This window comes from Syngnathus acus, chromosome 10 (genome assembly GCF_901709675.1).
Source record: "Syngnathus acus chromosome 10, fSynAcu1.2, whole genome shotgun sequence".
Taxonomy (NCBI): Eukaryota; Metazoa; Chordata; class Actinopteri; order Syngnathiformes; family Syngnathidae; genus Syngnathus; species Syngnathus acus.
In genome coordinates this window covers 1,700,788-1,722,731 of record NC_051095.1, presented here as the reverse complement: position 1 = coordinate 1,722,731, position 21,944 = coordinate 1,700,788, and the positions used below count along the sequence as shown (strand labels likewise).

Sequence of the window (21,944 nt, the reverse complement as noted above, 5' to 3'; positions counted from 1 at the left end):
TGCCTCGGAAATGAAAGTGAAGGAATACATAAAAAGCCGAGACCCCGTAAAGTTACCATAGCAACACGCCGTCTGGGATGCGAGTTGCTTCTGCCACGTGACGTGCATGATGGCCAACCAAAAAACCGAGTTGTAGCTTTTATCCGTGTTTTTGTTCTCTACATTACTTGAGGTGGGACAGAGTGAGCCAGTGCGGCTTTTCACGGATTATTTTTCTTACCATGTCATATACTACGTCGTATGTTTCTTACTTTTGTCCCCAAAAGCGTCATCTTCAATGGTCTGGTTTTGGTCGACTTCGCGGACACACTTTGTTTACCGACTGCTAGCTAAACGATAGTAGGTCCGGATGAAAATAGTCTCCATGTAGAATCGAGGAGAATGTATTAAGACAGCATTCCGTTTGCTTTGTAACTCGGACGACAAACTGGAGCCTCGATTGTCCGCACCCGGACTCTACTGGGCACAAGGTGTGTGTTAAAGTTACGCGGCTAATGTAGCGTCGCTGATTTTAGCATACGTCCGTGCGCAGTCTCCACGTCCCACTCTTGTGCTTTCAATCCCGGTTATCAACTGTCTTGCAGATGATCGAGGTGGTGGCTTCCATGGCTCGCGGTCCCGTGTATCTAGCCGGCGAGCTAATGGAGTGTCTCGTCACTTTCAGAAACCCCATGTCCCACTTATCCACCTCTGCGAGCAGGTACGGGGTACCCCGGCTTGCACGTTGGCCTAAACTAGCACCGGGCTACATGTACAACCAAAATTCCAATGTTTGTTCCAATTGAATTCATGAAGTCCCAACATTTGTAATGTTTAAATGAGCTACGTTCTAACCAATATGTATGTGTAGATTCTTGATTTTTTCTTCTTCATCTAATTAGATTTCAACATTTGTTTTGCCATGTCAATCTAAGCTGCTTAGACAAGAGCCTTCAAAATCAGTTGTGCAAGCCCATGTAACTAATTTGTATCAGCAATAGGAACGTCTCTTTCGCATTGTCAGACTTGACTGAGGGTCCACTTACCAAATGTACTGCCACTGATTGTCCAGTTGTCTCCACTGTGCCCCAGTGAGATGTTGGCCTGGGCCAGCGCCCAGATCCACTGCCAGTTTCACGCCACTGAGAGCAGAGTGAGTCTACCAAGCCGGGGCAACAAGCAGGACGTCCAGGCCAGCAGCAATACGGTCCTCGTTCCGAGCAGAGGTCGTTGAGCAACAACGCCAAGTTGTCACGTGTTTTTTTTTTTTTTTTTTTTGTATTGCGCTGAACGCTAACCAGACATCCTCATATTTTCACCAGGCGAGCGAGGCCAATGCGTTCTGGATACGCCGCCCAAAATCCTATTCTGTGACCTCTGTCTGGATCCAGGAGAGAGCAAGACTTGTGTGTCAATGTTACATAAAGTAAAAAGACACGCTTTCGCAATATTTGTCATGATGGGCTTCGCTTTTGTGTCGCAGATTCATACAGCGAGGTCGTACCCGTCGATGGTCCTCCCAGTTTCCGCGGCCAGGCGGTGAAGTATGTCTACAAACTGACCATCGGGTGTCAGAGGGTCAACTCTCCCATCAAACTTCTTCGAGTTCCCTTTCGAGTTTTGGTTCTGCAAGGTGGGACAATCGAATGAATGAATGAACGAACGAACGAACGAACAAACGAATGAATGAATTCATTCATTCATAAACAAAAAAATAAATGTTGGCCACATTCGCATCAAGTGACCAATGTGCGCTTGTCTGAATGATGATTCTACCTTTTGATTCCGTTATGATCTGCAGGCATGCCAGAACCTTCATTTGCTCAGGACGAGGTAGTGTCCCCTTCGAACCCGTTCCTGGAGGAAGAGGAATCCAGCCGGAGGGACGCGCGACCTTTGGAGCGAGCGCTCGACGTGCTCATGGTCTCCACGTCCAAGCGCTGCCCCCGTGAGTTGTGCCGCTTGCCGTGCAAATGAAGTGACAAATATTCACGTGTAAATTTGACCGTCTCCAGACGTGTTCAACATCACCAACGTGCGAGGGAAAGTGGCAAAGTTCTGCATCTTCAAGACCATGTACAGACTTGGAGAGGACATCGTGGGCACGTTCAATTTCTCCGAGGGTGACATTCCCTGCTTGCAGGTACTTTGCAAAACTTGCGGCGCAGGGGTCCTCGACAATACACTGCCACAAAAATGGGAACGAAATTTCTTGAGAAGTGAACAAACGCGTTTTATTTTTTTTTTTCTTTGCCTTTTGCCAGTATTCGGTGAGCCTTCAGAGCGAAGAGGAGATTCAGCAGGAGTACCAGCGGCGCCCCGGCCAGCCGCTCAGCGTGACTGGACATGGGCGGCATCTGGAGTCCTGTCTGCACACGGCCTCCAGCCACTTCTCCCTCCCTGTGCCACTCACTGTCACGCCGGGCTTCTGTACCGACGTCGGTAAGTCCGCGCGCAAAGCGAACCTGCCAAGCAGGGTCGACGCGCCTTTCGTTTGATTTTCAGTCGGCAGCTGATGACAATGTGACTCATCGTTTTGAGTTTTTACATTCATTTTTGGCAAAGATCACAAATATTTTGACCGACAAAAACTCTTCGAATAACATCAACACATTTCCTCGACAACAAAATGCAACAAGATGGCGGACTAAGCTGTATTTTCTAGTGTGTGTCTAAATAAAGCCAAAATGGTGGCAAAGCTCTACTTTGGTCAAAAGTTAACTCTTCAACTTAATTGATTATATTTCCTGGATACCTTTCCGCCATCTCGTAGCATCCTGCCGCCAAGGAACTATGTTGAAGCGAGTTGAGGAATTTCAAATAGGCAAAAGTAGTGTTTTACCGCCATCTTTCGGCATTTAGGAGGCCACGATAAACCTATAATCAGGCGTCACTTTTTGTTTTTAATTGCCATCTGAAAAACGAGAGAACAACCGATATGCGGCTTGCTGTCGTGTTCCCACTTAACAAAACGTAACATTGCAGTGACCCTGAGGTGGCGGCTGCACTTTGAATTTGTCACCGCTCGGGAGCCCGCCGATCCGCCCGTCATCCATCAGAACGAGTCGAAGTCGACGGTGTGGGCCGGCGCCGAGCGCGTCGAAGTGGACACCTTCAGCTGGGACCTGCCCATCAAGATCCTGCCCACCAACCCGGCCTTGGCATCCTATGAATCCCAGTTCACGGGGACCAACAGCATTAACATTTAACTGTCAACCGAGATGAAGAAAACCTGACCCTCACAGTTTTGACGCGTGCCCTTTGGTGTCAGATGAACCTTTTTGAATTCAAATTTTTTGCCAGTCAGAATCCAACTTCACGTCTGAAAAATAACCATTTATGTTAAATTAAAAGTGATTGACATTAGACATGGCTTCAACATCCTGTATTTGGGAACACAATACTTGACATTTCTTTGTATGGCTCACTGACGTTCAAGCTCGGTGGGCACAAAGCGGTCAGTTATTGTTTACAACCAAAAATTTGAGCATGCCAAACAAGGAATTCGACTCCGGTACATCTCGGCCTCTGTACGACATTTAGGTAGCTAACAAAATTCAGAACCATACACAAACAACGTGGCATATTACGAAAAATAAAAGAACACGAAATGTAAGGTATAAGGCACACAGTTCCCAACAGATAACAAACATCACCAATGTTAAACAAAAAAAAAAAATAAATCAACAAAATAAAATAATTAAAAGGACAAAATAGAGAACTAGAGGAAAAGCAAATACAAACCAAATAAATACAAAATAATATCACCCAAAATCGCCCAATTAGAGGTCACCAAAAATATCCAACTTGGTGTATGCGTCTGTGAGGTCTTTCATAAAGAAACGGAAGAGGGGCTTTTCTCTTTCTCCATGTTAGTGTATGTGTGCTCTGTATATTGAGTTTTATTTTGAAGGATGCTACTCAGGAAGGACTGCTTTTACTATTTTTGCTTGACAAATGTTCTTAATAAAAGCCAGGTGTGACCAATGTGTCAATCGTGACATTTGTGACGGTCGTCATTTTCGCTGTCTCCACAGTATGACTTATTTTATTACAATAACTCTGCTAGCACTGATGAAATGTTTCGCTAGCAATAACAGATTATTTAACGTCAGATTCCATACATTACTTTCCAGAATGAGTCAAAAAATAATATCGTCCTTAGTGAGAGGTACAGGTAAAAACATTCTGGTCGACTTCCAAGAAGTTGTTGTGCACACACACACACTCAAAGAAGAAGGTGTACAGTAGTCTCAATATCTTCTTCGCAGAAGGTACAGTTATTGTGGACTACACCGAACCTCAACCTTAATGATTCCTTGGATGGATAGATATCATTTAAAAATTTCAACTGGACTTCTTTAACCTTGGTCCTAACCGGATATTTGATATATAAAGCATGTATTTGCATTCCTCCTGATATATGGGGCAATACCGCCACCTACTGGGTCGAAGGTTATGACGAACGATTCGGCAGTTCCAGACTAAATACCTTAAAAAAACAACAACAAACAAACACGGTACCCTTTTCATTAGCCCGTTTTTCCCAGTGAATTCAAATAACTGTCTCTGAACTTTTCTTATCTCTACCTGGAGAATATTTTCCAGTCTAAATGCTATCTTTGTGTTTGGAGTTTCTCCTGCTAGTGCTACCTTTTCTGCTTCCAACCTCAGTTCCTTAATGCTTTGATTTTTCTCTGCTGCCTTCTCAATTCTCTTTTTTTTTTTTTTTTTTTTTTTTTTTTACTTTTGCTACTCGTTTGTGCTGTACAGTTTATCGCCGCTACCATAAACAAAACAAAGTGTTCTTTACCCTCTATCAGAGAATCTGCCTCTTTTTTTGTGAATCCTTAACATGTTCCCTTGCTGTTCTCTGGTGGAATTTAATTTTAAATCAGAGCATAAACTAATATTATGGTTGATGATATTGTGATTTACTACCTGCGTAGAAAACATTTACAAATTTTCAAATCAATTTTCATTTTTTTCCAAAATGCCCGTGGCTAAAAAGATGTTACAAAACTAAAATTATAGGGAAAAATCCCAACTATCGCCACTAGATGTCCCAATGAGTTACTGGGTGTGCATAGCTCCCAACCTTTTTTGGCTTGTGTCTTACTTCCAAAGAGAAGGCCCTTCAGACTGCTGCAGGCACAACTAAAACACTTTTGCACCACTGCAGGAAAGAGGGACACTCAAGCAATGGAGAAAAAAAAGTCTGCACGGGTTTAAATTGATTGTATGTTTTATTTTAACATTTGAACCTCTCTCCCTGAAGTTCTTGAAAATGCAATAGGTGCAAACTTGCACGCTGCTAAAAACATCCTTGTTAGGCCCTTTTTGTGCTAAGCAATGATGGCTGCGTGTGTTTCATTGCAGGTAACCACGGCTGACAGATGAGGGACGCTATCGGCAGGCACCGTCTTCCTCTTAACGTGTCCAGTCACTCAAACACGATATCTTGATCTCCAGCCTCGTTGTCATCAACACCCACACCAATTTGCGACACCTGTTTGCCATTGACCTTCTGACCTTTTGTGGCAGGACTGAAATGCAGTGGTATTTTTCTTATTGTTGTTGTGAGTTCATTTTAAAGGCCAATAAAGGACTTTGCAATTAAGCAGCAGCCGAGCTGGGCACTCCTCATTCTATTCTGGCACAAAAAGAAGAAAAAAAAAATTCTAATCTATTCAGGAAACGTCTGTTCCCAAATTGATACTTGTTTTGTGCCTGGTGGCAATGTAGCTTTGGTATTTGCTTGTTGCCAACTGATGCCATCTTGCAGGTGCCACGTAAAAGTGAGTCATTTCGGTGTTCCCGTGAATGAGTGAGTGGATGTCATTGAAAATAACAATTGTGGACTCACAGAGAGTACAATTTCTAATGGAGGAAGGTTCAGGACGGTGCTGGCCAGCCGGCGGCGCGGCAACTTTTGATAACCTTGAATGAGACCAAGACAGCATGAGAGTGCTGGAAATAGAAACATTTGTTACCAGCAGCATCCTGTCAGAAATATGTCTGGAACAAATTTAGGTTCCGAGAAAAGGGAGATAAGAAAACGAAACCTAACACACACACACACACACAATCACACACGCACACACAATCTCACACACACACTCACGTACACACACGTGCACATACACACACAGTCAGTCACTTAGGTGCTCTCGTGAATGAGTGAGCGTATGTCACTGAAAAAGACAATGGTGGAATCACAGAGAGTAAAATTCCAATTGATGAAGATTCAAGACAGCAAGGAAACGGTGCACCACTGAATGACCTTCAATGTAACTAAGACGGCCTGAGCATCATTTACTGGAAAGGGGACCAGAAAGCGAAACCTAACTCACAGGCAAACCGATACATATTAAGGAAACCTTTGCTCCCAAATTGATACTTGTCTTGTGCCTGGTGGCAAAGTACTGTATTGGCCCGAATATAAGACAACGCCGTGTCAAAGTCAAAGGTCAAAGTCAAAGAAATCGAAATTACGTTCCCACTATCCCACGGTGACAAGACATAGTACACAATATACATACAAGTAAACAACACAAAAAAATAAAGAAGGCACAAACAATGAATAAATAAGAGTGATGAATAAATAATAAATAAAATTTTTTGGGGTGGGGGGATCCTGAGACACCCCCGATAGCATGCTGGCTAATCGGGAGAGACGAGGGCCGCTCCCATGTGGGGCCGGTGGGGGCCATCATTTGATCGGCTACAAATGAATGACATTTTAATCTAGCTTTTAATTCAATGCATTTTCAATGTCACCATATTAGGAAGTACAACACCCATTTTGCATCGCAGTTCTCTTCCCGGTGTCTCAAGTTGGGCGATACCACCCATCCCCAGCACTCACTGAAATCGGTAGAGTCCAAGTTAGCTTGTGCGTCCGGATGACGCTAGTTGAAGGGAAGACTCTTCGATATGGCGGTGCGGCCGGGCCATCATTTATGGGCTACAACCCAATTCACTTGTATAAATGTTCTTTTAATTCAACAAAATCCACCACACAATGTCATAGAACACCTTTTTTGCATCAAAGTTCTCGTTCCCGTGCCTAACGTTGGATGCTCTCCTAGCTATTCACCTTGCATTTTAGAAGATAAATACACTGTATATCCTTTTAGTCATGGAAAATAATATTAATGATGCAATCATCAGGGGATGTTTGGGAATATTTGTCATTTTTCACACGTCCTGAGTGTTGTTAGTCACCTAAATGTTGAACAGAGGCTGTGATGTACCGAAGTCAAATTCCTTGTTTGGCACGCTCAAACGTGGCGAATAAAAAATCTTGAACATAAAACATAATTCAACTGCTACAGTAGCCTATTTGTTATATATTTTAATGACTTTTATTTTCTGTTATAGTCACCCATGGTCAGCGCTTAAATATAGTGGAGTCAAGTGACGCGGCGGTATTCCACTATTCTGTGCGCCTGCCATTGGGCCGGTTGGATTTGAAACGCCCGGGCTGGAAAATGGTCCCAGCGCGCCACTGGCCACCCCAACCCCTTGGCTAAAAACCGCCGGTGCCTTTTAGGAAGCCATCCTTCCTGCTACGTGACAACCTGCTCATTTGCCTTTTTTCGCAAGCAACCGCCCCTGATGTGATGAGAAAAGGTCGGCTGATTGAGTGAGCCAATGTTTTTGATCTTTCAGTCAGTCGACGTTGTCATGAGCTGATTCCACTTTGACTGATGTCGAGTAAAAAAAAAAAAAAAAACTTTTACACATGACTTGGTTTCCCTTTAAAACGTAGGTTGAGGTGACCCCAAAGGTTGTCCCCCTTTTTTGCTTGCGTCCCCTCTTTCCCATAGCGAATAAAATCAAAGTGGTGTCCAAAGTCTGGACAAAGGTGGCCAAAATGATATCGCGTTCCATCGCTCAAAGACGCGCACACGTACAGAGCGTCTCCGCGGGAACGCGCTCTTCCAACGGTGCGTTACTCGCGAAGGTGGGGGCCGAGCAGCAGCAGCCGCAGCCGCAGCCGAGCGAGTGAGCGAGCGAGCGCCTGTTGAGCGGGCGGCTGTCCTTGTTTCGAGCGGAACGAGTGCTTGCACCACACCGAGATTTCTGCGTTCAATCGCCTCGAGGCCATGATGACCCCGCCGGCCGCGCGCCTGGCGCTGGTTCTTCTGTCTTGCGTTGTATGGATGTTGTACAGCTGCGCAGACGGTGAGTACATCGACCAAAATGTACAACTTAATGATAACTTTAGAAGAACGTGTGTGGTTCGGATGGCAGTGCGGATCCGCCGCCGGGTTCAAAATTGGACCGACTTAGGAAGCTGGGTGAATTGGTCTCAACTATGGGGCGTTTTGGCATTTGAGGAGTTTTTGTACAAAATGGACTGTTCTGCGCAAAAGAGTTTGGCTTGATTTTCAACCCAAATTCGGTCCACTTTTTGGACCCAAATGGAGTTCTTTTCAAATGGATGTAACAGCGCTTGCTCTTGTGCACGTAAACTTTGTGTTGTGAGTGCAAAGAGTCTTTTTTTACCTGTTTTTATGCCATTTTAACAAGCTGACATTGATTGCGAGACACAATGTCGCATTCCAACCCCACTCCCCCCTCCCTCGCCCAAATGCGCACGGCAACTCGAGAGAAAGAAGTTTGCGAGGAAACGAATCTTAGAATGATTCCTTCCGTAACTGAAGTGACAGAGCAGAAAAAAATGATTGTAATTGTTAAATATGAACATGCGAGAACCCCAATATCACAGGGAGGATGATATACAGCAAGTCCTCAACATAGACATGTATCAAATATGTTTGGGGAGTAAAAGAGCCCCAGTGAGGACAAAACGGTGTATCACTTTGTTGGAAAGGCAAACTCCGGTTTTCTCCTCACATACTGTCTCGGAAATAAGCAAAGGTTGTACTTAAGAGTAATGACGATGTCTGTCCGGTCTGCAACAAAAGTCGTTTATTTAATGTGGCGCTAAGCATAAGTGATCAAATAATCATTTGAATAGTGATGGAGTGTATCCAGAGCCCTCCCTGCTCTCGTTTTACCACCAAACAATGTTTCATATCGAATAGGACATGCAACCGACACAATTAGAGGAGCGAATATATCATTTGATCCACTTTGACGTTAACGTGGCACTTGTTTGTCCATCCCTCCAAACAAAATCAACCAAAACGTCATACGGGCTACTGTCTACGTATATAGCGACGTGCACACGCGTAAGTTAGCAACACAACTGCACCACTATTGGCTTTAATATTTGCAACCACACATTGCGTTTTTTCTTACCCCAAAAAAGGGGCAAATACGTTGCACTGGAGCGTGTGTGGGCGGTGGGGCAAAGGAAGTGATAGTCACGAAGATTTGTTACAAGAGGCGTGGAATTCCAACACGTCTTCCTTTGCATAGATTGTCAAAGTATCTTTTGGTAATTGATGAAAATAAAAAAGAAAAAGTTGGAAGTGGAATTTGTTGACTTCTAGCGCCATCCTGTGGGCAGGAGTTGAGTTAAAAAAAACAAAAATCTTTTTCTCTCCCCGAGTGGCGGCAGAATGACAGAAGTGGACTGTATTTCTTCCCCTTTTTCGACATGTGCAACAGTCCTTGAAATCATTCAGCTTCATGAAACTGTTATCTCGTGACAAAAATGTGTCTTGTTGATTTTTTGGGTGAATATATTATTTTAGTTTGTATCTTTTGGCGATAGATGAAAATAATTTTTAAAAAGTCGAATATGGACTCTTTTGACGTGGGCCGCACTTGAGTAAAAAAACAAGCTTGCCTGGCCAAGTGGTAGCACGAGGACTGAATTTCCTCCGTTTTTAGACATGTGTAACAGTCCCTGAAATTAATCAGCATCTTGAAACCGTTTGATGATTATCTCATGGAAAAAAATGCCATGTTTATGCTCTCAGGCTAATTGGCTTTTAATGCCCAAGTCAGTCATGCAGGTGACGCAATTTGGCAAAAAGTGAATTCGGCCGACTTCATTCTTGTCTGTTTGCTGAATTTCCGCTTTTCACTAAACCAAGGCAACTTTGCTGTTTCATTAGGATTAACCGATCTATCAGGATCAACCAATTCTGGGCCAACATGTGACACAGGCAACGGATGGACTCTTCACGGCTCCCACTGCTACAAGAAGATGGAGACCACCAACGGTTGGATAGGGGCTTATCTCGACTGCCTCTGGGAGGGCGGCGACCTTGTCTCCTTCACCGACGAGAACGAGCAAGACTTTGTGAAGGGGCAAATGGGCGACAAGCCGTTCTGGATCGGACTCTCCAATCTGGTAAGACCAAAGTGCTAGCTAGCGGCTGTTGGCTAGCTACATGTAGTTGACTGACAACCGCAATTGGTTTCGGCAGAACTGCAAAGAGGACTGGTGTTGGTTTTATGAAGCGGGAGAAAAGGAGCTGACTTGGTCCAACACCAGTATGACGCTGGACTACACCAATTGGGACACGCGTCAAAAGGGAAGGTAAGAAGGCCCCCTCTTTGCGTTCTGTGTCCGGCAAGATGCACAGGAACATTTTGGAACCCTTTCCAAAAATGTGTGAGCAGGTTCAAAAACAGCGAATGTTTTCTTTTGATCAAAAAAGAGGAAAATCAACTCCAATTTGGCTTGTCGTGTGTCTCATTTTCCCCCACTTTTCCGCGACAGCTCCAACGTTGCTTCCTGCGCCTACGTCAACCAAGGTACGAACAAATACAGTCAGCCTGGAAGGTGGAGACATGGATCGTGCCAATCCTCACTGGCGTACATGTGCGAGCGGCCGCTCGACGGTAAGTCTGAACCCCCGTTGTAATGTTGACGCTGAAAGAAGAAAAGCGCAACTACGTCATCTTTCCGCAGCCTGCTCGAATGGACGTACCTGTTCCCGCACAGCATCTGCTTCCATTTACTATCGACTGGAGAGTAAGTGGCAGCGGCGCTTCTTTTCACACCGCACCATCTTTTTGTGGTTTTTTAACGAGGTTCTTTTGGGTTTCAGCTTCCTTCTGCGACTCTGGCCACTTCCTGTACAAGGACTCGTGTTACCATTTTGGGGAGACACATACAACCTGGCAACCGGCTGAGGATTTCTGCAAGAACAAGGGGGGTCACCTGGCCAGCGTCCACTCACACGTTGACGGAGAATTTTTGACTGGTGAGCGAGCACCAAGGCAAAATGAGCAGGCCAGCAATCGACCCGCAATGTTTCACAACAAGTCTTTGTTCTGCTCTCCTCAAGCTCACATGCGACTATCTAGTTGGAATTGGCTGGGACTCAAGAAGAACAATGGCAAATATGAGTGGAGCGACGGATCATCCACAGTAAGTGACAAGTGTGCAACAGATCGAGGTCCAAAAAACTCTCAATTGGCCAGAATGAAGCTGTCATGTTAGAGGGCAAAGGTTAAAAAGTGTCATTTGAGCAGAACAAAGTTGTGCTGAATTAGGAGGACAAATCTGACAAGAATGCTCTCCCTGTCAAATGGTTTGATTTGAATTTGACTTGCCTTGAGTCGTGTTACAAGACAAACGTGTTTTTTCATTTTATGAGGATTCAAATGATCATTTAGACGGAAGTGATCAAGTGATAGTAGAATCAAAGTGCACCTTTCATTTTCAAGGGAAACATTTGTTCATTGAAAAGTTCCAGTCAGAATATGGCAACAATTCCGATTGTGAGAAAGCGGTTATGAAAATGAATTGGAGAGATTTAAATCAATAAAGTGACTTTGAAGGGATTTGCTGGACAGCCATCTGAGCAGCTGCAACACCTAACACGCTCAAGTCACGCCCACCCGCTGTGTCCTCCCTCCGCAGAATAACGTCCCGTGGTATCCAAAAGGCGACAGGGCTGACTGCGCCCAATTGCTTACCGATGGTCGAGTTCACATGTTTTCTTGCATTGGGGTTTACCCACCCATCTGTCAAAAAGGTCAGAAAGTCACGACCTCTCATTTGCCCTTTGTCTTCTGGTTGCTCTCTCATATTTGATCCTCTCACATCCCTACAGGCAAAGCCAGAGAATTCTTCCGGTATCTTCCGGTGACGACATCAACATCAGGTGGGAGCTTTTTGCTATGGGCAATATGGGCGACCGCTCAGGGCGCAATACACGTGGAGGCGCACGAGCACTCTCAAGAAAAAAAAAACTGGCCCGTTTCCTAGCTCAGTCACTTTCATCTCAAATTGGTTCAATGGGCACTGCGGCGCCCTTATTGTCACGAGATGTCGATTTGCTGCTGAGAGTGGTGTCGTGTCGTGTCGGGGTTCTTTCGTTGGTTCTTCGTGGGTGCGTGTCAGAAGAGCAGCCCTCTCTCTCTCGCCCGCCCTGCTCCGAGCAGGCAAGGGGGGGGGGGGGGTTGGTAGAGCAGAGGCCGGAGAGGAAAAGCAAAGGGAGGGTGGCGGGGGGGATTCCAAGGCCACACAACTGCTTCCAAATGAATTGCCTTTCACTCATCCAAATACTACTACTACTTATCCACATGTAGTAATCTATTGGGTTATGTGAACATTTGACACACAAAAAGAAAAAAATAAATGAAAAAAAAAACGGACAGTGCACGCACTGCGTTATGGCCGCATTACTGTTTGCGATGAAAGCGTGTCGGTCGGCGCGACAGAAGAGGACTGAATTTCCTCCGTCCTCTGACATGTCCTTGGAATTATTCAGCATCTTGAAAATGGTTGATGATTATCGTGAGAAAAAACAAAAAAAGGGCCTTGTTGATTTTTTGTGGATAGATGATTTCAGAATCTGAATTGGCTTTATTGACCAACTTTGTGCACGGCAAACAGGGAATTTGACTCCGGTTGATCTCAGCCTCTGTGCAACACTTAAGTTCCAGTTGATTGATCTCATATTGTATTATTGTCAGTCATGCAGGTGACGCAATTTGGCCAAAAGGGAATTCGGCCGACTTCCTTCTTGTCTGTCTGCTCAATTTGTGTTTTTCACCAAACGCTGACAAATGACCAAGGCGACATTGCTGTTTCATCAGGATCAATCAAGAAATGTGACGCAAAAATGGGATGGACTCTTCACGGCTCCCGCTGTTACAAGAAGATGGAGACAACCAACGGTTGGCTGGGGGCTCGTCACGACTGCCTCTGGGAGGGCGGCGACCTTGTTTCCATCACCTCCACGGACGAGGAAGACTTTGTGAAGCGGCAGATGGGCGACCAGCCCTTCTGGATCGGGCTCTCCAATCTGGTAAGACCAAAGTGCTAGCTAGCGGCTGTTGGCTAGCTACCGGTAGTTGACTGACAACCGGAATTGGTTTCGGCAGAACTGCAAAGAGGACTGGTGTCAGTTTTTGGATGCGGGAAAAAAGAACCTGACTTGGCCCAACACCAGTATGATGCCGGACTACACCAACTGGGACCCGCGTCAAGACGGACGGTAAGAAGGTCACCTCTTTGCATTCGGTGTCAGGAGAGATGCACAGGAACACTTTGGAACCCCTTTCCAAAAGTGTGTGAGCAGGTTCAAAACCAGCTTTTGTTTTCTTTTTATCCGAAAAGAGGAGAATCGACTCCAATTTGGCTTGTCGTGTGTCTCATTTTCCCCCACTTTTCCCCGACAGCTCCAACGTTGCTTCCTGCGCCTACGTCAACCAAGGTGTGGACCTCTACAATCAGCCTGGAAAGTGGAGACATGGCTCGTGCCAATCCTCCTTGGCGTACATGTGCAAGTGGTCGCCCGACGGTGAGTCTGTCTCTTCTTGGGATGTTGATGCTGAAAGGAGGAAAATTGCAATCACGTCGTCCTCCTGCAGACTGCCCGGACGGATGGCCATGTTCCTACAAAGACTTGGGTTACCGTTACAATCGAGTTGAGAGTGAGTGGCAGCGACGCTTCTTCTTTCTCCACCCGCAGCGTCTCCTTGTGCTTTTCAAACGAGGTTCTTTTGGTTTTCAGCTTCCTTCTGCGACTCTGGCGAGTTCCTGTACAAGGACTCTTGTTACCATTTTGAGGGGACCCGTAAAACCTGGCAAGAGGCTGAGGGTTTCTGCAAGAACAAGGGAGGTCACCTGGCCAGCCTCCACTCACTGGTTGTCGGACAATTTTTGTTTGGTGAGCGAGCGCCAAGGCAAAATGAGCAGGCCAGCAATCGACCCGCAATGTTTCACAACAAGTGTTTGTTCCGCTCTCCTCAAGCTCACGTGCGAGATGGACAAGGATGGTTGGCTTGGCTGGGACTCAGGAAGAACAATGGCAACTTTGAGTGGAGCGACACATCATCTCCAGTAAGTGACCTACCTGTGCGCAACAGATCGAGGTCCAAAAAGTTGTCAATTGGCCAGAATGAAGCCGTCATGTTAAAAAGTGTGATTTTAGCAGAGCATAGTTGTTTTGAATTAGGAGGACAAATCGGACAAGCATGCTCGCTCGCTCGCTCTGCCTGTCAAATGGTTTGATTTGAATTGGACTTGCCTTGAGTGGTGTTTCATTTGATGAGGATTCAAATGGTGATCAATCGAATCAAAGTGCACCGCTCATCTTGCAGGGCAACATTTTTTCATTTCATCTGATTGTGAGAAAGAGGTTATGAAAATGAATTGGAGAGATTTGAATCAATAAAGTGACTTTGAACGAATTTGCTGGGAGGCTATCGGAACAACTGCAACAACTAACACACTCAAGTCACGCCCACTGCGTCCTCCCCCCGCAGGATGATGTCCCGTGGTATAATTCATACAGATCATCTGAGTGCTCCAAATTGGCATTTGATGGTAACGCTCACCTGACCCAATGCGATACCCTTCGTCCATCCATCTGTCAAAAAGGTCCGAAAGTCACGACCTCTCATTTGCCCTTTGTCTTCTTGGCGCTCTCTCATGTTTGATCCCTCTCACATCCTTGCAGGCAAGGCCAGAGAATTTCTTCCGCTTCTTCTGACGCCGACATCAGCATCAGGTGGGCGGGCGTCCCACCCTGCAGCCCACATGCAAAATACCATTTGCCCTCAAGTGACCCGAGTCTCGCTTGCAGGCAAGAGCGCAAAGTGCGGCTGGTGGCAGGAAAACCCCGCCAACGACTTCTGCTACCTGATCAACTCCAAGCCCACCAAGACCTGGAAGGAGGCGCGAGACAAGTGCGCCCGCCTCAGCGGCAACCTGCTCGGCTTCGCCGACTCGCAGGAACACGCCTTCATCCAAGGTAGGCTGTCCACCGCGTAATGTGCTTGATGAAAGACGACATGCATTTTTGCCAAGTTTCTTTCATTCCAAAGAAAAGCTTGTGGCCCCCAGCGACAAGGACACGAGCCAGACGTCATCCGCACTTCATTACGGTTAAGCGTTTCGCACATGCACCTGTGAGATGTTTCAACCGTGTTTACCTTTGACCCGAAGGTCTTCTGCCAAACGCTTCCTCTTTGTGGTTTTACACCAACGACACCACGGTTGAAGACGGCAGCGAGCAGTCGGCCCAATCCTCACCCAATTCCGTCCAGTTGGCCGCCGCAGGTGGGTGGGTCTAAAACCTGGCCGGAAAATGTCCATTTCCGTGGAGGAGCGCTGAGCGTCCGCCGTCTCCTTCCAGGTAACCCCGGTGACCCCTCCGCCCGACGCTGCAACTCCTTACTCGGTGGCGAGGGCGGTCGGGAAGTCGGCGATTGCGAGAAGAAGCGCGGCTACGTCTGCAAGAGACGAGGTAAGACAAGGTGCTCGGTCCATTCTCCCCAACGCGTGTTTTTTGTCTGATGTCAGTGTTGATGCAGGCGTGGTCCCCTTGTTTGTCGCACATCTTAATTTGGCTGAAGAATGCAAAAAACGTGGCGCTGTGAGTCAGAATAATCCCAAAATGTGTCCGTCTGTCCTCAGTCGTTCAGACATGTGAAACAAACAAAGGGTGGCAACGCCTCGGCTCCAACTGCTACAAGAAGATGGAGACCACCAACGGTTGGCTGGGGGCTCGTTACGACTGCGTCTGGGAGGGCGGCGACCTGGTCTCCATCACCTCGCCCTACGAGGAAAGCTTTGTGACGGAGCAAATGGGCGACAAGCCCTTCTGGATCGGACTCTCCAATCTGGTGAGACGCAAGCGCAAGCAAGCGTCTGTTGGCTCGCTGTTGTTACGCCACTGACGACGGACGGGTTTGAACTCTCCAGAACTGCAACAAGACCTGGTGTCAGTTCTTTGAAGCGGCACAAAAGAGGCTGACTTGGTCCAACACCGCTGTGACGCTGAACTACGTCAACTGGCACTCAGGTCAAGACGGAAGGTAAGGAGCTCATGTCACCTTTTTGCGTCCATGAGGGACACGCAGCGAGATTATGGAACCCGTTTGCAAAATTTGAGAGAGCACACGTGTCAAGGAAAAAGCAAGGAAAAGCCTCCAAATTTTTCATGTGTGTGTCTTCTCCCGATAGTGCCAGCGTTGGTTCCTGCGCGTACGTCAACCAAGGTGTGCACTCCTCCAGTCAGCCCGGCAAGTGGAGACATGGCTCGTGCGGATCCTCCTTGCCGTACATGTGCAAGCGGGCGCCCGACGGTAAGTCTGAACCCCCATTGTCATGTTGACGTTGAAAGGAGGAAAAAATGCAATCGCGTCGTCCTCCTGCAGACTGCCCGGAGGGACGGCTGTGTTCCTACAAAGACTACGGATTCGGCTACAATCGAGTGGAGAGTGAGTGGCAGTGACGCCTCTTCTTTCTTTTCACACCTGCAGCGTCCCCTTGTGGTTTTGTAATCCGTGTTTCTCTGCAGCTTCAGCTTCCTTCTGCGACCCTGGCGACCTCCTGTACAAGGGCTCTTGCTATCACTTTTGGGAGAAGAAACGAACTTGGGAGGACGCCGAGAAGTTCTGCCGAGAATCGAAAGGTCACCTGGCCAGCCTCCACTTACTGGACGAAGGCCAATTCTTGGCTGGTGAGCTTCAAAACAAACCGCCGATGCCGGCAATCGTCTCACAGCACTTTACAACATCTGTCAAGTTTGGATGCTCGTCTTGTGCTCAGTTGCGTTTTCTGATTTCCTCAAGGTCACATGCCCTACAAAGGAGGATTGCAATCTTGGGTGGGACTCAAGAAACACGACAGAATGTTTGAGTGGAGCGACGCAACACCTGCAGTAAGCCAAACGTTTGGAGCCGTCTGCAAAAGTTGTCACTGGCCCAGAATGAAGGATACATCTAAAAGGATACATCTAGTGTGAGAAAATATTGATCTGGCGTGTCGTCCGCAGGGCAACATCGAGTGGGTCCCACAGGGGCCGGTTGGACGGGGTGACTGCGCTGCCTTGTCGCTGACTGGAAAACTTGAGGACTGGCCCTGCACCGATATTCTGCCATTCATCTGTAAAAAAGGTCAGCAAGTGATGATGACCACGTGCTCTCTCATCATCATAATCATACCTTTGATATATAATGCACTTTACAATTTAAGGCAAATCGAAGAGTGCTAATGTGTCCTCTCTTTTCCTTCCTTGCAGCCAAGGTCCAAGACTTTCTTCTTCCTCCGCCGGCAGGTGGGCGTCCCACTCGGCAGTCGACGTGCGGTGGGCTCTCGTCGCCCGTTTGCCCTCAAGTGACTCCACTCTGGCTTGCAGGCCGGCGTGCAAAGTGCGGCTGGTGGGAGGACCGACCCTCCTCCGACTTCTGCTACCTGATCCAACACAAGCCAACCAAGGCCTGGAAGGAGGCGCGAGACGACTGCCTTCGCCACGGAGGCGACCTGCTCAGTATCGCCGACTCACATGAACAGGCCCTCATACAAAGTAGACTGGCTGGCCGTCTGTCTGTCTGTCTGTCTGTCTGTCTGTCCGTCCGGTCGTGATCAGAGCTGTTGAATTCCCCCAACGTGGACTGTTTCAAACTCATTTGACCATTTACCTCCAAAGGTCTGTACACTTCTCTGCCGAGCGCTCCCTCTCTGTGGTTGGGCATCAACAACAACATCACGAAAGACGGCAGCGGGTGGACTGACGGATCCCCGTTGGGTTACGTCATCATGGACGGAGGTGGCTCGAAAACCCAATCGATGTTTGTCTGCGAGGAATGGAGCTGAGCATCTGTCGTCTCCTTCCAGATGACCCCGGTGACCCCTCTGGTGCGTCCTGTCTTTCCCTGCTCACAAGCAACGGCCGCTGGAAGTTTGACGATTGCCGGAAGAAGAGAGGCTACATGTGCAAGAAACGAGGTAAGACGCGACGACGCTCGGCCGATCCTCACAACGTGCCGACTCGTGTCTTTTGCTTTTGTCTTGCAGGAATTATTCCAAAACCGCCGCAGCAGCCTCATGACGGTACGTCTCCTTGAACGGTGACTTCCAACGACGGGAGACAAAAACGACATGACGATGCTTGTCTTCTTTTTTTATTTTCCTAGCGTAAAGAATTCAAGTTGTAAGCGAATGAAGGTTATGCAAGATCAGCTGCTCGCCGTTCAATAGTGACTATACCATGGGTGACTAGCCCATGAGCTAAATAATCATTTGTGGCAGCCCGAGTTGGTTCTTTGAGATCATTCAGCATCTTGAAACTGGCCTTGTTTATCTCTCGTGACTGTATTCTTTCAGGTTAATAGCCTTCAATGCCCGTGTCCTTCTAAAGACTTGTAAATTGTGGATTGCCAGTCAAGCAGGCGTCGCAATTTGGCAAAAACTGAATTGGGTCGACCGACTGCATTGTTACCTGTTTGCTGAATTTCTGCTTTTCACCAAACGTCGAAAAATGACCAAGGCAACTAACTTTGCTGTTTTATCAGCATTAATCGATCCCGAGGCATCATGTGACGCCAAAAACGGATGGAATCCTCACGGCTCCAACTGCTACAAGAAGATGGAGACCCAGAATGGTTGGCTGGGGGCTCGTCAGGACTGCCTCTGGGAGGGCGGCGACCTGGTCTCCATCTCCTCGTTCTCCGAGGAAAGCTTTGTGAAGAACCAAATGGGCGACAAGCCCTTCTGGATCGGACTCTCCAATCTGGTGAGACGCAAGCGCAGGCTGCTGTTGGCTCGCTACCGGTAGTTGACTGACAACCGGGATTGGTTTCCGCAGGACTGCAACAAGGACTGGTGTCAGTTTTTTGAAGAGGGAGAAAAGAAGCTGACTTGGTCCGACACCGGTGTGACCCCGGCCTACGCCAACAGGGACTCGCGTCAAGACGGAAGGTAAGAAGGTCACCTCTTTGCGTTCTTTCATTGTCAGGCGGGGCACAGAGAAAGAAGGGTAAACCGTTTCTCGGGTGTGTATGTTTTTTTTTTATGATTTTTCTCCACAGCTCCCACCTTCAGTCTTGCGCGTACGTCAACCAAGGTGTGCACTCCTCCAGTCAGCCTGGCAAGTGGAGACATGGCTCGTGCGGATCCTCACTGGCGTACATGTGCAAGCGGTCGCCCGACGGTAAGTCTGAACCCCCATTGTCATGTTGACGCTGAAAGGAGGAAAAAATGCAATCACGTCATCCTCCTGCAGCCTGCCCGGTGGGTCGGCTGTGTTCCTACAAAGACTACGGATTGGGCTACCATCGAGTGGAGAGTGAGTGGCAGCGACGCTTCTTCTTTCTTTTCACACCTGCAGCGTCCCCTTGTGGTTTTGTAATCCATGTTTCTTGCCGGCTTCAGCTTCCTACTGCGACCCTGGCGACTTCCTGTACAAGGGCTCTTGCTATCACTTTGGGAGGATGGAGCGCACTTGGAAGGATGCCGAGAAGTTCTGCCAAGAATCGAAAGGTCACCTGGCCAGCGTCCTCTCATGGGACGAGGGCAAATTCTTGGCTGGTGAGCGCCAGGGTCAAACTGCCGATGCCAGTTATCCATCCCCCCCCCCGCAGCGTTTCCCAATGTCTGACACGTTTGAATGCTCTTCTCGCTTTTTGTGATTTCCCCAAGCTCACGCGCCATATGTAGGAGGATTGCAATCTTGGGTGGGACTCAAGAAGAACAAGGACAACTTTGAGTGGAGCAACGCAACACCTGCAGTAAGCCAAACGTTTAGAGCGGCCTACAAAAGTAGTCAAAAGTTCGACTTTGGCAAGAATGCCCGTCATGTTACAAGAAGAGATAAACATTGAAGGGTTTAATCAGATGGGGCATTAACAAGGACAAAGTTGTGAAATTATGAGAATAAAATTAAACGAAGTGAAAAAATAAATCATGTATGATTAAAATGCAGATTTTTACAAGTCAAAGTCGCTCATTTCTGAGAATAAATGAGTCTGAAACTCAAGTTGTGATTTAAGTGGATGAAAATTGTCCAATGAATTCAAGTCATACTGTGGGAAAGTGTTGATCAGTGGGAGGAAAAAAGGACTCCTCATTTTGGAGCAAATGCGGTGGTGGCGAGCGAGACCAAACGCGCCAAAGTCACGTCTGGCGTGTCGTCCGCAGGGCAAGATCGAGTGGGTCCCAAACAGGCCGGCCGGACGGGGTGACTGCGCTGCCTTGTCGCAGACTGGAAAACTTGAGGACTGGCCCTGCACCAATATTCAGCCATTCATCTGTAAAAAAGGTCAGCAAGTGATGATGACCACGTGCTCTCTCATCATCATAATCATACTTTTGATATATAATGCACTTTACAATTTAAGGCAAATCGAAGAGTGCTAATGTGTCCTCTCTTTTCCTTCCTTGCAGCCAAGGTCCAAGACTTTCTTCTTCCTCCGCCGGCAGGTGAGCGTCCCACTCGGCAGTCGACGTGCGGTGGTCTCTCGTCGCCCGTTTGCCCTCAAGTGACTCGACTCTCGCTTGCAGGCTGGAGTGCAAAGTGCGGCTGGTGGCTGGAGCGATCCTCCTCCGACTTCTGCTACCTGATTCAACGCAAGCCCACCAAGACTTGGGAGGAGGCGCGAGACGACTGCCTTCGCCGCGGAGGCGACCTGCTCAGTATCGCCGACTCACATGAACAGACCTTCATACAAAGTAGGCTGGCTGGCTGGCTGGCTGGCTGGCTGGCTGGCTGGCTGGCTGGCTGGCTGGCTGGCTGGCTGGCTGGCTGGCTGGCTGGCTGGCTGGCTGGCCGGCCATCTGGCTGGCTGGCTGGCTGGCTGGCCGGCCATCTGTCTGTCTGTCTGTCTGTCTGTCTGTCCGGTCGCGATCAGAGCTGTTGAATTCCCCCAACGTGGACTGTCTCAAACTCAGTTGACCATTTACCTCCAAAGGTCTGTACACTTTACTCCCGAGCGCTCCCTCTCTGTGGTTGGGCGTCGACAATAACGTCACGAAAGACGGCAGCGGGTGGACTGACGGATCCCCGTTGGGTTACGTCGTCATGGACGAAGGTGGCTCAAAAACCCAATCGATGGAATGTCTGCGAGGAATGGAGCTGAGCATCTGTCGTCTCCTTCCAGATGACCCCGGTGACCCCGCTGGTGCGTCCTGTCTTTCCCTGCTCACAAGCAACGGCCGCTGGAAGTTTGACGATTGCCGGAAGAAGAGAGGCTACATGTGCAAGAAAAGAGGTAAGACGCGGCGACGCTCGACCAATTCTCACAACGTGCCGACTCGCGTCGTTTTCTTTTATCTTGCAGGAGACACGTCAAAAGCGCCGCGCCCTCATGACGGTAAGTCTCCTTGAACGTTGGCTTCAAACGACACGAGACAAAAATGACACGACGATGCTTTGGCAGGCTTTAAGGAGATCCTTGTCTGCGACAAGCATTCTGCTGACCTCGTGTGTGAGGCTGAGGGTCAGAAGCAAAGCCGCATCACTATCCAGTCCGCCTTTTACGGTCGGCGGAGTGACGACGTTTGCCAGGAGGACGCAGACTCAAACGACGACTACTCATTCGACGACGACGACTCATCGGGAAACGGTAAGAGCTGAGAATCCACCATTTGCCAATGAAGGCATTTGTCCGCCTACCTCTGAAGGCCCATTCAACGCGTTTCGCTTGGTTTTCTCCTGAAAGTCTCCAAACAATTTTGGCCTGCTACGAAACGTCATGAAAATGAAGCAATGCTTACAAACCGTTCAGATGCTCGTTTGGTTCCTCATTCCAGTGCATCAATGCTCACACTCACCAATGTGTTGTAACTTGCAGAG

General features: G+C 47.9%; 3 protein-coding genes across 4 annotated transcripts; all 3 read left to right on the top strand.

The window, feature by feature from the left end:
* The first annotated feature begins 68 nt into the window (after positions 1–68).
* On the top strand, positions 69–3,347 carry LOC119128165 (RAB6A-GEF complex partner protein 2-like). 2 transcript variants are annotated; one of them, XM_037260374.1, is made up of 9 exons: positions 69–470; positions 585–700; positions 1,072–1,205; positions 1,302–1,385; positions 1,463–1,612; positions 1,781–1,927; positions 1,995–2,122; positions 2,244–2,421; positions 2,965–3,347. In XM_037260374.1, exons 2-9 carry the CDS (start codon positions 585–587, stop codon positions 3,186–3,188), a joined length of 1,161 nt encoding a protein of 386 aa, XP_037116269.1. In that variant the 5' UTR covers positions 69–470; the 3' UTR covers positions 3,189–3,347. The 2 variants fall into 2 exon arrangements, with proteins under 2 accessions (XP_037116269.1, XP_037116270.1); XM_037260375.1 differs by lacking the exon at positions 69–470 and having other exon boundaries at positions 1,004–1,205.
* Positions 3,348–8,086: 4,739 nt separating this feature from the next.
* Positions 8,087–10,273, top strand: LOC119129641 (lactose-binding lectin l-2-like). Its single transcript, XM_037262995.1, has 2 exons — positions 8,087–8,169; positions 10,017–10,273. Exons 1-2 carry the CDS (start codon positions 8,091–8,093, stop codon positions 10,271–10,273), a joined length of 336 nt encoding a protein of 111 aa, XP_037118890.1. The 5' UTR covers positions 8,087–8,090.
* Positions 10,274–11,871: 1,598 nt separating this feature from the next.
* Positions 11,872–21,725, top strand: LOC119129640 (C-type mannose receptor 2-like). Its single transcript, XM_037262993.1, has 25 exons — positions 11,872–11,891; positions 11,970–12,020; positions 12,958–13,169; positions 13,246–13,358; positions 13,543–13,664; positions 13,878–14,033; positions 14,118–14,206; positions 14,632–14,746; positions 14,826–14,876; positions 14,952–15,119; positions 15,314–15,427; positions 15,504–15,614; positions 15,785–15,993; positions 18,960–19,072; positions 19,183–19,304; positions 19,377–19,439; positions 19,526–19,681; positions 19,793–19,881; positions 20,291–20,411; positions 20,537–20,572; positions 20,654–20,821; positions 21,061–21,180; positions 21,250–21,360; positions 21,430–21,462; positions 21,529–21,725. Exons 3-25 carry the CDS (start codon positions 12,984–12,986, stop codon positions 21,723–21,725), a joined length of 2,763 nt encoding a protein of 920 aa, XP_037118888.1. The 5' UTR covers positions 11,872–11,891; positions 11,970–12,020; positions 12,958–12,983.
* The last annotated feature ends 219 nt before the right edge of the window (positions 21,726–21,944 follow it).

Bases quoted from the DNA above. Each gene is read 5' to 3' on its own strand.
- LOC119128165 (XM_037260374.1), top strand. From the start codon at position 585: ATGATCGAGGTGGTGGCTTCCATGGCTCGCGGTCCCGTGTATCTAGCC. The intron at 1,613-1,780 runs GTGGGACAATCG...TATGATCTGCAG, and splicing joins TCGAGTTTTGGTTCTGCAAG to GCATGCCAGAACCTTCATTT. The intron at 2,422-2,964 runs GTAAGTCCGCGC...GTAACATTGCAG, and splicing joins GGGCTTCTGTACCGACGTCG to TGACCCTGAGGTGGCGGCTG.
- LOC119129641 (XM_037262995.1), top strand. From the start codon at position 8,091: ATGATGACCCCGCCGGCCGCGCGCCTGGCGCTGGTTCTTCTGTCTTGC. The intron at 8,170-10,016 runs GTGAGTACATCG...CTGTTTCATTAG, and splicing joins GTTGTACAGCTGCGCAGACG to GATTAACCGATCTATCAGGA.
- LOC119129640 (XM_037262993.1), top strand. From the start codon at position 12,984: ATGGGATGGACTCTTCACGGCTCCCGCTGTTACAAGAAGATGGAGACA. The intron at 13,665-13,877 runs GTGAGTCTGTCT...TTTGGTTTTCAG, and splicing joins GTGCAAGTGGTCGCCCGACG to CTTCCTTCTGCGACTCTGGC. The intron at 14,207-14,631 runs GTAAGTGACCTA...CTCCCCCCGCAG, and splicing joins GGAGCGACACATCATCTCCA to GATGATGTCCCGTGGTATAA.